The 12,348-nt window shown below is 41.5% G+C and overlaps 1 protein-coding gene across 3 annotated transcripts in view; it reads left to right on the top strand.

Annotated features, from left to right (window-relative positions):
• CSMD3 (CUB and Sushi multiple domains 3) overlaps positions 1–12,348 on the top strand; it is a 567,595-nt gene that overhangs the window by 197,248 nt on the left and 357,999 nt on the right. For all 3 annotated transcript variants that reach the window (XM_088675845.1, XM_088675844.1, XM_060277658.2), the window contains exon 5: positions 1,405–1,612. In XM_088675845.1, the coding sequence (XP_088531971.1) occupies positions 1,428–1,612 (185 nt within the window). In that variant the 5' untranslated portion in view covers positions 1,405–1,427. The remainder of the gene's footprint in view (positions 1–1,404; positions 1,613–12,348) is intronic.

The raw sequence follows: 12,348 nt of genomic DNA, 5'->3' as shown, positions 1-12,348 counted from the left end.
CAGAAGAGCTTGCTGGGTCAGGCCAGTGGCTCATCTTGTTAGGGTTGCCAGACTCAATAGAGGACAGAACGTCTGTGCCTTTAATTGCCCTGCTCTCTTTTGAGTCTGGAAACCTTAAAGAGAAACCAGACCCTTTGTTTAATTTCCAAGCAAAGGGTCTGCTGGTTTCTCTTTAAGGTTTCCAGACTCAAAAGAGAGCAGGGCAATTAAAGGCACAGAAGTCCTGTCCTCTATTGAGTCTGGCAACCCTACATCTAGTCCACCATTTTTTCCTCACAGTGGCCAGCCAGAAGTCCGTGGGAAACCGGCAAGCAGGATTTGAGCACAAGAAAACTCTCCAGTCCTGCGGTTTCCAGCAACTGGTATTCAGAAGCATTACTGCCTCCAACTGTGGTGACAGAGCATAGCCATTGTGGCTAGTAGCCATCGATAGCCTTCGCCTCCATGAATTTGTCTAAAAAAATCCTCATTCAGAAATTTCCTTATGCAGCTCCTCCTCCCCCCATCAAGGCACACGTGGTTTGGGATTCAGAGTTCTGATGTGCAGAAAACATGACATTTAGAGAGGCTTGAGCTCCCAGCATCTCACACTGTGGATATAAATCACTGGGGCCCAACAACAGCAATGCAATTATTTTCATATTTTAAATCTTTACCTAGATTTACTTTACAGAACTGAGACCCCAAGGGTTATACAATAAAGAGATGAGTGTAGTCTGGAGTCTCATCCTTGAATGTATTATAATGCAGAACATGTTTCTCAGAAAGAAGCACTTTATAGAACCATCCTTTGAAATATGTGCCGTGTTGAAAAAATGTCTCCTTTATTAAAATGGCTCTGTTGTAAAAAGCATGAGCACGGGAGTGCAAGGGACATGACATTCAAGATAATAACCGTAAACTATTCATCAGAACACTAGTAGATCAGAGTACAGTATAATATTTCTCAGGTGAGGATGGGAGCCGGCAAATGAAGGCTGACCTAATTACTATTGTAATAAGCATTACAAGAGCAGGCTATTGCAACTTGGGTTCCCAATAAGCCAAATGCCTGACAAAAGCCAAACCACCTGACAGCTTAAAGGGTTGAGGGAATGTTTTGTCAGTCTTAGGAATGGAGAAAATCAAGAGCTGATTTTGATACCCTTGGTAGGTTGCTGAGTGGCTGTTTTCAGAATGAAATTGATGGCATTTTGGGTAGGTTGCAGCAAGTTATTGCCCCACTCACACAAAAAATACCAACAAAACTCTGATATCCTTTGTGCTGGCAAGCTGATACTCCTATATTGCCAAATTCTGCAAAATGATTGGTATCTATCCTACCCATGCATTTAGTTTAACATGAAACACCTGTTATGAATTACTGTCTTCTAACTTGTGCCTCCTTTTTGTTCTCTTCAACAGCGGAAGATGCATGTGGAGGGACAATGAGGGGATCCAGTGGCATCGTTTCTAGCCCAAATTTCCCTAATGAATACCACAATAATGCAGAATGCACATGGACCATTGTGGCCGAGCCTGGGGACACCATTTCACTCATTTTTACAGATTTTCAGATGGAAGAGAAATACGATTACCTGGAAATAGAAGGTTCTGAGCCACCAACAATATGGTGAGTGATTCATTGTTGTATGTTAACTTCTGCAAAATTGCCTCTGAGAAAATGTTACAGATCTTACTGAAATGCCTCTAACTTCCCTTGAAATCCCGAATGTTGTTTCATTTGTGCAGAGCTATTGCCTTGAATTCTGATTTCTTGTGTAAATTGGAACTGTGTGATCAATACCACTTGGGGAAATCCGGTGAAGCTTATTCACATTAGCTAAATATTCCTTAAACAATGTGTTATGAGTTTGTGGGTGCCAGACCTCTATAATCTCTGGATCCAACAATTGTTAAAAGCTCATCAAGCCAGGCTAGCTTCCTGAACTCCAGGAATTGCCTTGGTGATGTGCCATTAAGAGAAGTGAGGATTAAGGGGGCTCTGTGCAAGATGGCAAATGGGTGGGTTTTAAAAAGGACAAAAGCCAGAGTTTTAGCTGTGAATTTGGCTGTGATGTGACCTAGAAGTAAAGCAGCAAGCTGGAAAGTCAAGAGAGGCAGAGCACAATGTTTGATTTCTGTGGCAGCTGCAGTAGGTGATGCATTTATTGGAGAACATATTGGCTTCCCCTGTGCATCCTATCAATTGAGAGGGTAACATCATGTTGCCTCATGGTTGGGCTGGCCCTGTCTAGGCTGGTATCCTTTTGTTTCCCTTCGCTTGCTTGTCCTATTTGTGTGCATATGGGACATTTTTCTCAAATCACCCAATCAAAGTTAAAACAGAGGGGCAAAATAATTAAGGGTGCGTGAAATTATTTGTTGCAGGGAAGATTCTTACCTTGCCCTAGTTCTTCTTTCTTGCATTAGCAAAGCAAAAAACAACACTGTCAGGGTGGTTGCTGGCAACCCTCGAGCAACGACACTCCAAACCATCTTGTCTTTAGTGCTTTTATTGTGAAAACTATTTACAAGGCAAGAGCTTCATGAAAACATGTCTGCTCAGTACTACCGTATCAGATTCTCCCAAAGGCGCTTTTCGGCTCCTCCCCCAGCAGAGTAGTTTGGGGACCCCATATCTCCTCCCCCTGCGTTTGCAAGCTGCTGATCGCCTCAGTTCCGGGGTGAATTTGAAAGAATTGGGAACTCTGCTGGCCCCTCCTTCCTTGCTGGTATCACAGGCTGCCTCTTGTATGCTGCCTGAACCCCGGCCCGCTCCGCTCACTTCCTCCTTCCTGTCTCCTGTCCTTCCGCTGTTGTCCGAGCCATTAGAAGAGCTGGATTTGATGGGGGGGTGGCTGTTCCCTGTAAGCCCAGCCCCTTACATCCAGCATCATCTGCTTTGGTGGTGCAGTTGCAACACAAGAGCTCTGGCTGCCATTATTCCTACTTGATAGGGACACTTTAGGATAGAGACATCCCATTTTTCACATTGCAAATTACCGTATTTTTCCATCTATAAAACACCCCCATGTATAAGACGACTCCTGTTTTTTGAGTCCAAAATTAAGAAATAAAAATTTAAACATTCCATGTATAAGACTACCCCCAATTTTAACCTTTAAAAATTGGGGGAAAATATAGTCTTATACACGGGAAAATATGGTATTTTTTACTGATCTCAGTATTGTATTTTTTCATTGTTGCAACCTGCTCTGGAACCTTATGGTGAAGAGTGGGTAAGAAATCACATAACAACAAATAAAGCTACCAGCAGCCAACTCTGCTGCATTACAAAAGTTGCCAGTAAAGGCACACACATACTGCAATTATAAGCCCCTTCATTTCCCGAGTGGTTTTGTGGGTTGAATCGCGACTCCTGAAACAGATCTGAAGCAGGTATCTGGCAAATTTCAGCCCACCTCTCATCATGCAGAACTGCAAAATGGTCTTCCGGGGTGCTTTTAACCAAATAAAAAGACTTGTGCTGATTTGATCACATACCTCCTCTATCACATCTTATTTCACCCTAAAAATGGTCAGTTACTCAAATACAACTCAGTGCACATTTTCTATACGTGTGTGTTCAGCAATCCTGAGTTGTGGTGTTTGGGGTGAACTGCTTTTATTACCATCTGCCTAATGTATTACAGGATGCAAAACACCTCCATATGCTTGGCAAAAAAGCAAAACAAAAACAAAGCAACACCCCGACAGATTTCTAAAACTTAATTATCAGACAACTGCTAATGGGATTGCCTTTCTCAGTACTCTCTTTTGCTGATCCAATGGAGGAAACAAGAATCACTTAAAATAAAAGAAGCTAAAACTAGCTTTTTGGACACCAAAGGGGAGTGGTGGGGCAGAATTTGGTATCTTCCTCAACCACCCAAATAGCAAATCACATTTTAAAGAAGGGATGGGGAACCTCAGGTCTTCAGGCTAAAGGTGACCACCCCCCCCAGGCCTATGTAGTTGGTCCATGGTATTTTCCTCAGGATATGTGGCTCCCAGCCCACACAAGTCTTACTGCCCCTGCTCCACACTCTCTCTCAGTGTTTTTGCCTGGCTAGAATGTGTCAGTGATTTATGATGGCGCCTCTTGTTAGCAGGGACAGAGGATGGTGGAGGTGTGTGCCATAGCTGTCAACTTTTCTCACGAGGAATCCTATTCAGGATAAGGGATTTTCCCTTTAAAAAGGGGGGAAAGTTGACCGCTATGGTGTGTGCATATACTTTTTATGGCTAGAATGTAGATTGCTGTAAAAAGAGTCACATCTGTTGCTTCTGGCCTTGCCCACCAATAGCATGATGTGGCCCCCCAAAAGGATGTCCAGGAAGAAATGGGGCCATTGAGGTGAAAAAAAGTTTTCCCATCCTTGGTGTACAGCTTTCTTTGTGTGATCATGGTCTGAGGGTTTCTAAGAATGAGAACTGTTTCGTAATTCCCAAAATTCACGTGAGCAGTTTCTTAAAACGCTGCTATAGGGGCCCTTACTGTTTGCATCAGAGGCATATTTTAAGGACAGGAGATAAAATTACAGGTAGATGCCTACAAGTTCAGAAATATATTTGCCTGTATTTAGAAACATGTATGTATTGCTGATCAGTTTAAGTTACCCAAGCGGTGTGCACATGATAATACCGTATGATGAATAATAAAAACAGAAAGCAATAAAATAAAATAAAATGCTGTAGTACTGCACACTGTCTAATCTCCACAGTGAGAAAGCAAGAGCACTAAACAATGTCAGCAATTCGGGGAATGCTTGGGTGAACAGGAAAGTCTTTAGCATATGCCCAAAACACAAAGCAGAGGGCAATGTACCGTATTTCTAAAAGGAGGCCACTCAACATGGCAGATGCGCCTACACTGAAAATGTACAATTTGTACTCGGCTATTGTATAGTTCAAGGTTGGATTCCTTTTCTTTCCCTTGCAGTGCTAAGTACTTAGGACAGATCTTAATTATGTCATTAACTCTAAAAGCACAATTAGATTGTCTCAGATCTGTGTCGAATGTCTTCTCCAGCTTGCTCCATGTGAGATGGTTGGCAAAGGCTATGCTAGTCTTCTGTGTGTGTGTGTTTTAGGGATTTGTTTTTAAGATAAAATAATTCTATCTTACACTCTGTGGCACAGATATTACCCAGCTGTGGTAAACATTGGTTTCACTTCTCAAACAGGGAATATCAATTATGATTGATTACTCACCTGTGCTGTGTTTATCAATCTTGCGCTGGATTACCTCCAGGAGTTGCAGAGGGGTTTCAATGTACCACTAGTTTTTCAGGGTGTTGCATACAGAGTGGGATTTTACTAAATAATACATTTGAAAAATAATTCAAAAGGGAAACGTGGGTTAAGAAGTTAGTCCATTGTCTCAGTGACAGACTGCCTTTTTAAAAACAAAAACAAAACATGTCATAAGTAGCCAATCCAGCACATTTTGTTATTCCTAATGACAATTGTAATATAAAAATAGTTCCATATCTCTGCTATAAAAACCTCCAGGAAAAATGAAAGTTCGTTTTAGTTTTAGTAGGGAAAAATGTCCTTGGCTACACTATGAGTTATGCCCACTAGTTAGAGTTACTATTGTCATTGGTGCTAAGCCAGTTACTTACAGCACAACCACTTTAAAATTTAACTTTTTCTGGTAATTTTAATTTTTATTTATTTTCCCCTTCCCCTGTACATAAAAAGGCCACTTTGCTGAATTTTCTTCAAAAATAATCCACCATTCTTTTGTGGCAGTCACTCCCTGCCCAATTCCTTGAAATGGCACTGGGGACTCAGCTAGATTGGCAAAGAAAAAGCATTTTATAAGTGTTGTATATGCGATACAGCACCATGACAACAGATGGCGCTGTAGAGTCCCGTTTTTCCCTACCGGATTTCCTTGTATGAATTTACAATGCTTCATTGGTGTGTCTAGGTCCAGCCTGGGCATTATTCAACTGTGTTAAGAATAGACCTACAGAAAATAATGGACCTAACTTAGTCATGTTCATTAATTTCAATGAGTCAGCTGTGAGTAAAGCATGGTTGAATCCTATCCATGATGGCTGTATTCTATCTCCACTGAGAGAGGCAGTGTGCCTCTGAATAACTGTTGTTGGAAATCACAAGTGCAGAGAGTGATATTGCATTCATATCTTGCTTGCAGGCTTTTCACAGGTGTCTGGTTGACTGCTGTGACTAGAGGGGCCATTTGTCTGATCCAAGAGACTCTTCTTTTGTTCATATGCAGAGTGGAAGATGCAAAATGGTGGCACAGGGTTTCTGCTGTTAACAGATGGCAGCAAAACATAATTTATGTGTAGGTGTGTAAAAGAAAGATGTCTTCCTACAGCTTCTGCTAATATTTAGTCCCACTCCCAAGGAACTGTTGTAGGGTTGTTGTTTTTTTGCCTTCAGGTGAAATTTGGTGCAATAGTCCCTCCTTCTCTTCCCAGAAATGCAATGCAATGCATAATAATAATAATAATAATAATAATAATAATAATAATAATAATCAGCCCTGAGTGCTCACTGGAAGGACAGATCGTGAAGCTGAGGCTCCAATACTTTGGCCACCTCATGAGAAGAGAAGAATCCTTGGAAAAGACCTTGATGTTGGGAAAGATGGAGGGCACTAGGAGAAGGGGACAACAGAGGACGAGATGGTTGGACAGTGTTCTCGAAGCTACGAACATGAGTTTGACCAAACTGCGGGAGGCAGTGCAAGACAGGAGTGCCTGGCGTGCTATGGTCCATGGGGTCACGAAGAGTCGGACACGACTAAACGACTAAACAAAACAAAACAAAAATAATAATACATTATTTATACCTCGCCCATCTAGCTTGGTTTCTCCAGCTCCTCTGGGCGGCTTCCAACAAAATATTAGAATCATAGAGTTGGAAGAGACCATGAGGGCCATCCAGTCCAACCCCCTGCCAAGCAGGAAACACCATCAAAGCATTCTTGACATATGGCTGTCAAGCCTCTGCTTAAAGACCTCCAAAGAAGGAGACTCCACCACACTCCTTGGTAGCAAATTCCACTGCCGAACAGCTCTTACTGTCAGGAAGTTCTTCCTAATGTTTAGGTGGAATCTTCTTTCTTGAAGTTTTAATCCATTGCTCCGTGTCCGCTTCTCTGGAGCAACAGAAAACAACCTTTCTCCTTCCTCCATATGACATCCTTTCATATATTTGAACATGGCTATCATATCACCCCTTAACCTTCTCTTCTCCAGGCTAAACATACCCAGCTCCCTAAGCCGTTCATCATAAGGCATCGTTTCCAGGCCTTTGACCATTTTGGTTGCCCAAAATGTATTAAAATTTGTATTAAAATACAGTAGTCCATCAAACATTAAAAGCTTCCCTAAACAGGGTTGCCTTCAGATGTCTGAAGACCTTCCTGACAGTAAGAGCTGTTCGGCAGTGGAATTTGCTGCCAAGGAGTGTGGTGGAGTCTCCTTCTTTGGAGGTCTTTAAGCAGAGGCTTGACAGGCATATGTCAAGAATGCTTTGATGGTGTTTCCTGCTTGGCAGGGGGTTGGACTGGATGGCCCTTGTGGTCTCTTCCAACTCTATGATACTATTCTATGATACTATGTCTTCTAAAAGTCTGGTAGTTGTTGTTCTCTTTGGCATCTGGTGAGAGGGCGTTCCACAGGGCGGGTGCCACTACTGAGAAGGTCCTCTGCCTGGTTCCTTGTAACTTGGCTTCTCACAGCGAGGCAACGGCCAGAAGGCCCTTGGTGCTGGACCTCAGTGTCCAGGTAGAACGAGGGAGGTGAAGAAACTCCTTCAGGTATACTGGACCAAGGCTGTTTAGGGCTTTAAAGGTCAGCACCAACACTTTGAATTGTGCTCGGAAATGTACTGGGAGCCAATGTAGGTCTTTCAAGACCGGTGTTATGTGGTCTTGGTGGCCGCTCCCAGTCACCAGTCTAGCTGCCACATTCTGGATTAGTTGCAGTTTCCAGGTCACCTTCAAAGGTAGCCCAACATAGAGTGCATTGCAGTAGTCCAAGCAAGAGGTAACCAGAGCATGCTCCACTCTGGCGAGACAGTCTGTGGGCAGGTAAGGTCTCAGCCGGCATACCAGATGGAGCTGATAAACAGCTACCCTGGACACAGAATTGACATGCGCCTCCATGGACAAAATGATTCTCAGGCTGCACACCTGTTCCTTCAATAATTATAATAATAATATTTTTTATTCTTTATATGTCAAAACTGTGTTCAGGGCGGCTAACACCAATAAAATTACAATTAAACATAAAAAAACAATTAATTAAAATACAGATTAAAATACAATATTAAAGGGGCTGACCTGTAGTTCAGTGGTATAGCCCATACGTATGGTCCCAGATTAAATCTATAGCATTTCTAGTTTCAAAAGAATCTGAACTAGAAAGGCTGGGAAAGACTGTTGACTGAATCCTTGGAGAGCCACTGTCAGTGTGTTGGCTGGGCCAGATAAACTAACGGTTCCACTTCCTGTGTTTTTACCTATCACACCTCTCAATGACTTTCAGATGAATTTTTTCTACTGGAAAGTATTATACAGTATTTTGAAGTGATATCAACACTCTATCTGCAGTGCTTGATCTATAACTGTGCCACTCATTGCAAGACATCACTTGAATTTTCAGTCATTTAGCAGTGAACCTGCCCTTGTGAATTGACCTGACGTTTTTTCTCTAATAAGTACAGTGGTACCTCGGGTTAAGAACCTAATTCATTCTGGAGGTCCGTTCTTAACCTGAAACTGTTCTTAACCTGTTCTTAACACTTTAGCTAATGGGGCTTCCTGCTGCCACTGCGCCGCCACCGCACAATTTCTGTTCTCATCCTGAAGCAAAGTTCTTAACTATTTCTGGGTTAGCGGAGTCTGTAACCTGAAGCGTCTGTAACCTGAGGTACCACTGTAACCTGAAGACCCACATTGTAAGAGCGAGTAAATTCACTGGAATCATTCCAATATAGATAGAGATCATAGGTGTTACAGCCATTGTACAGCTCAAGGTATTTTAAACTGTTTCAGTTTTAATGAGTATGTACATCAATAATAATTTCTGCTACCACTTAAGTGAGTTAATTAGCAGCAATGAAAAGATTCAGATTTATCTGTGGTTGTTCATGCTGCTAAATTGTTTAGACCTATCAGTAGCTCAATTATTTTAATACTAGAATCCATTTCTGCCCTTAATGGGGTAACACAAATAACATAAAAACAATATTAATCAGTCAGGTTACTAAATCTTCATTTGCCTTTCCTACAACAATTCTGTTAATCTGACACTTGAAAAAAAAAGACCTGGTCTTTGTTTTGCTCATTTCCCGCCCCCTTCAGATGGAAGAAGATTTATGTTTATATAACTGAACAGAATAAACATACAAAGATGGAAATGCTTCTATTACCAAAGTGCAAACTATAATATAAAAGTAAAGAATTAAAATGCTAATTTAATAATTGCTAATTTCAAAGAGCAGATTGAAGAAGCATTCTTCCCCAAGCTTGTCACTCATATTGTGGAATTAGACTGATGTGATTGGTTATTCCAAAGCACCTCTCCATATGCCGGGGGGAAATGGATCGACAAAACTTAATTAGCAGAGATTTGTTAATTAGATTCAGCATGTTAATACTTTTTATCCTTTCATAATAGTATGGAGGTTCATCTAATAGCTATGGTGATTATATATGCACAGGATACTCTATATCAAAGGCTAAAACCAATATGTTATTTCACTTTAGGAGACAGCTCCTATTAAAAAACAAAAAAACAAGTAATAAGGTTATATAGTTTTGTCCAGACAATAATAGCTTTGAGCTTCTGTCTTAAACTTTATTTACATACTGCATATTCTGACTTAAAAGAATGGTGTTAGTTGTGTGTGTGTGTGTGTGTGTGTGTGTGTAGTGTCAAATAAGGAAGAAATTTCTTGAATAATAGAGATCAAAGACAATCCTAAATCCAGCATAATGCCAGCCATGCTTAAATATTTGCACTTTGTTCATTGTCAGCGCTCGTGACTATTCTCCTGGCAAACCTTCTTCTTCTTCTTCTTCTTCTTCTTCTTCTTCTTCTTCTTCTTCTTCTTCTTCTTCTTCTTCTTCTTCTTGGAATTACATTCAGAATATTATCACGGGGAGCTGGTCACGTGAGGAGTTGTTGAAAATGAACAATATGATTTTTGCATAGTATAATTGAAGAACCCACTTCATGGGTTTCATGAAGTGTTTTCAACATCGTCATGAGAAACCACTCTTACAATTGTATCACCATGTTTGTCTTTTGAGTCGACATAAAATAGATGACTTCACTACCGTAACAAACTGCATGTGAAAATGCCTCAAAGTAGGATTAGCCCACCATTATTTTACTGACCAGACCAGCTGAAACATTTTTGACAGTTTGTTGTTGTTGTTTAGACATTTAGTCGTGTCCAACTCTTCGTGACCCCATGGACCAGAGCATGCCAGGCACTCCTGTCTTCCACTGCCTCCCACAGCTTGGTCAGACTCATGTTGGTAGCTTCAAGAACACTGTCCAACCATCTCGTCCTCTGTCGTCCCCTTCTCCTTGTGCCCTCCATCTTTCCCAACATCAGGGTCTTTTCCAGGGAGTCTTCTCTTCTCAAGAGGTGGCCAAAGTATTGGAGCCTCAGCTTCAGGATCTGTTCTTCCAGTGAGCACTCAGGGCTGATTTCCTTCAAAATAGATAGGTTTGATCTTCTTGCAGTCCATAGGACTCTCAAGAGTCTCCTCCAGCAGTTAGCCCGCCTGAAAAGCCACTAAATTCAGGATTCTGCTAGGTTCTGCCTAGAACCCTTAAGGTCCTGTCTTGTTCCTCACACACACCCTCCTAGCCCCTCCCTGCATAAGATTTCCCTTGAGCATGCCGATAATGTCACTTTTGTTTTTTTCAGTGGCCCTATTTTGACTGCAGTCCTGCTGGCACTCTCCAGCTTGCACTCACTATTAGAAAGTGTGGTCAATTAATAGAGCATGAACATGCCATGCTGTTCTTTTATATCATTTGTGCTTGGCTTGTGGGCTTACCAGGGAATCATTAAGTTGGGGTAGATGGACTTTCCAGCAAGGCTTTTTTAATGGAAGGACCTTAGTTCATTGGTAGAGCTTCTGCTTTGCATGCGCAAGGCCCCAAGTTCAATTCCTGGTTTCTCCAGATAGCAGACACAAAGGGGGGTGGGCTTAACTTTTTACACTTTGGCCTAAAAAAAAAATCTTCCTCTGAAATTGCTGTTAGCATTAGGAAGAAGTCTCCCGTTGGCACCATTTTCATATCTTGTACAAATTTTTCACTTGAAACTAACAGCCACTAACAGCCATTGGGGGCAGCAGTTGCAAGACCACGGCCACAGAGCCCTAGCCATTTGGGGATGGGGTATGCAATGGAGAAATAATGTCAAGACAAATGACATGGGGATTGAATGATTGCAACTTGATTGATTACAATAATCAATATTTATCAACAGTCTTATAATAATTAGCAATAGTAATAGTGATTAATGTATTTATTAATATTAATAATAGTCAACCTGTGGCCAGTATATATGCCCCGATTGTGCCCCTTATTAGGTAGATTGAACTTAAATTTTGCAGGCTTTTCCCATCGTCCCACACAGCAGATGGAGGAGCCTCTTCATAATTCGGCCAGGTGACAGCATCCACCCTCTGCATTGCCCAGTGCCACACTGGGCCAAAACACCACCTCTCACTTGATATCTGCATTTATTATGTGTGCCAGATTTCCACTGGAAGTGCACTTTGAAGGAATCACAGAGCGTTTCTCTCTCTGCCTAAATGCAAATATTGGCTGGTCACAATTCCAGCTGGGATATATTTTGTGGTTTTTTGTGTTGTCCTTGGCATATTCCACTAAGTTCCAAAGTGTGGCTTAGGGCAGTAGCAACTTTTATTGCTTACTTGCTGGTTCACCCACCCAACAGTAGTTGATCCAATCCCATTATAAACATATGAAATTAAGATACTAGTAATGTTTAGCATCTTGCAAAACTAGACAGACAGCTCCCGACCAATCTAACTTAATTACATTGTCTGGGGAGCCGTTCCCAGAATAGATGCAGCTGTTGCATTTTTCCCCCCCTACAGAGAGATAATTATAATTAAGGGAAACTTTCTTAATAAGATGATAGAATTATAGTTCTGATGCAGGCATGAGAATAAAAACAAATGTCAACCCCTACAGAAGCATGACAAGGAATGATCACAACAGCTACAGTACAAAAAGTTTAAATATACAGTCATACCTTGGTTTAAGTACGCTTCGGTTTGAGTACTTTCAGTTTAAGTACTCCGCGGACCCATCTGGAACGGAT

The sequence above is a fragment of the Zootoca vivipara genome, chromosome 8, assembly GCF_965207765.1.
Source record: "Zootoca vivipara chromosome 8, rZooViv2.hap1.1, whole genome shotgun sequence".
Taxonomy (NCBI): Eukaryota; Metazoa; Chordata; class Lepidosauria; order Squamata; family Lacertidae; genus Zootoca; species Zootoca vivipara.
This window is presented reverse-complemented; position numbering and strand designations above follow the sequence as displayed.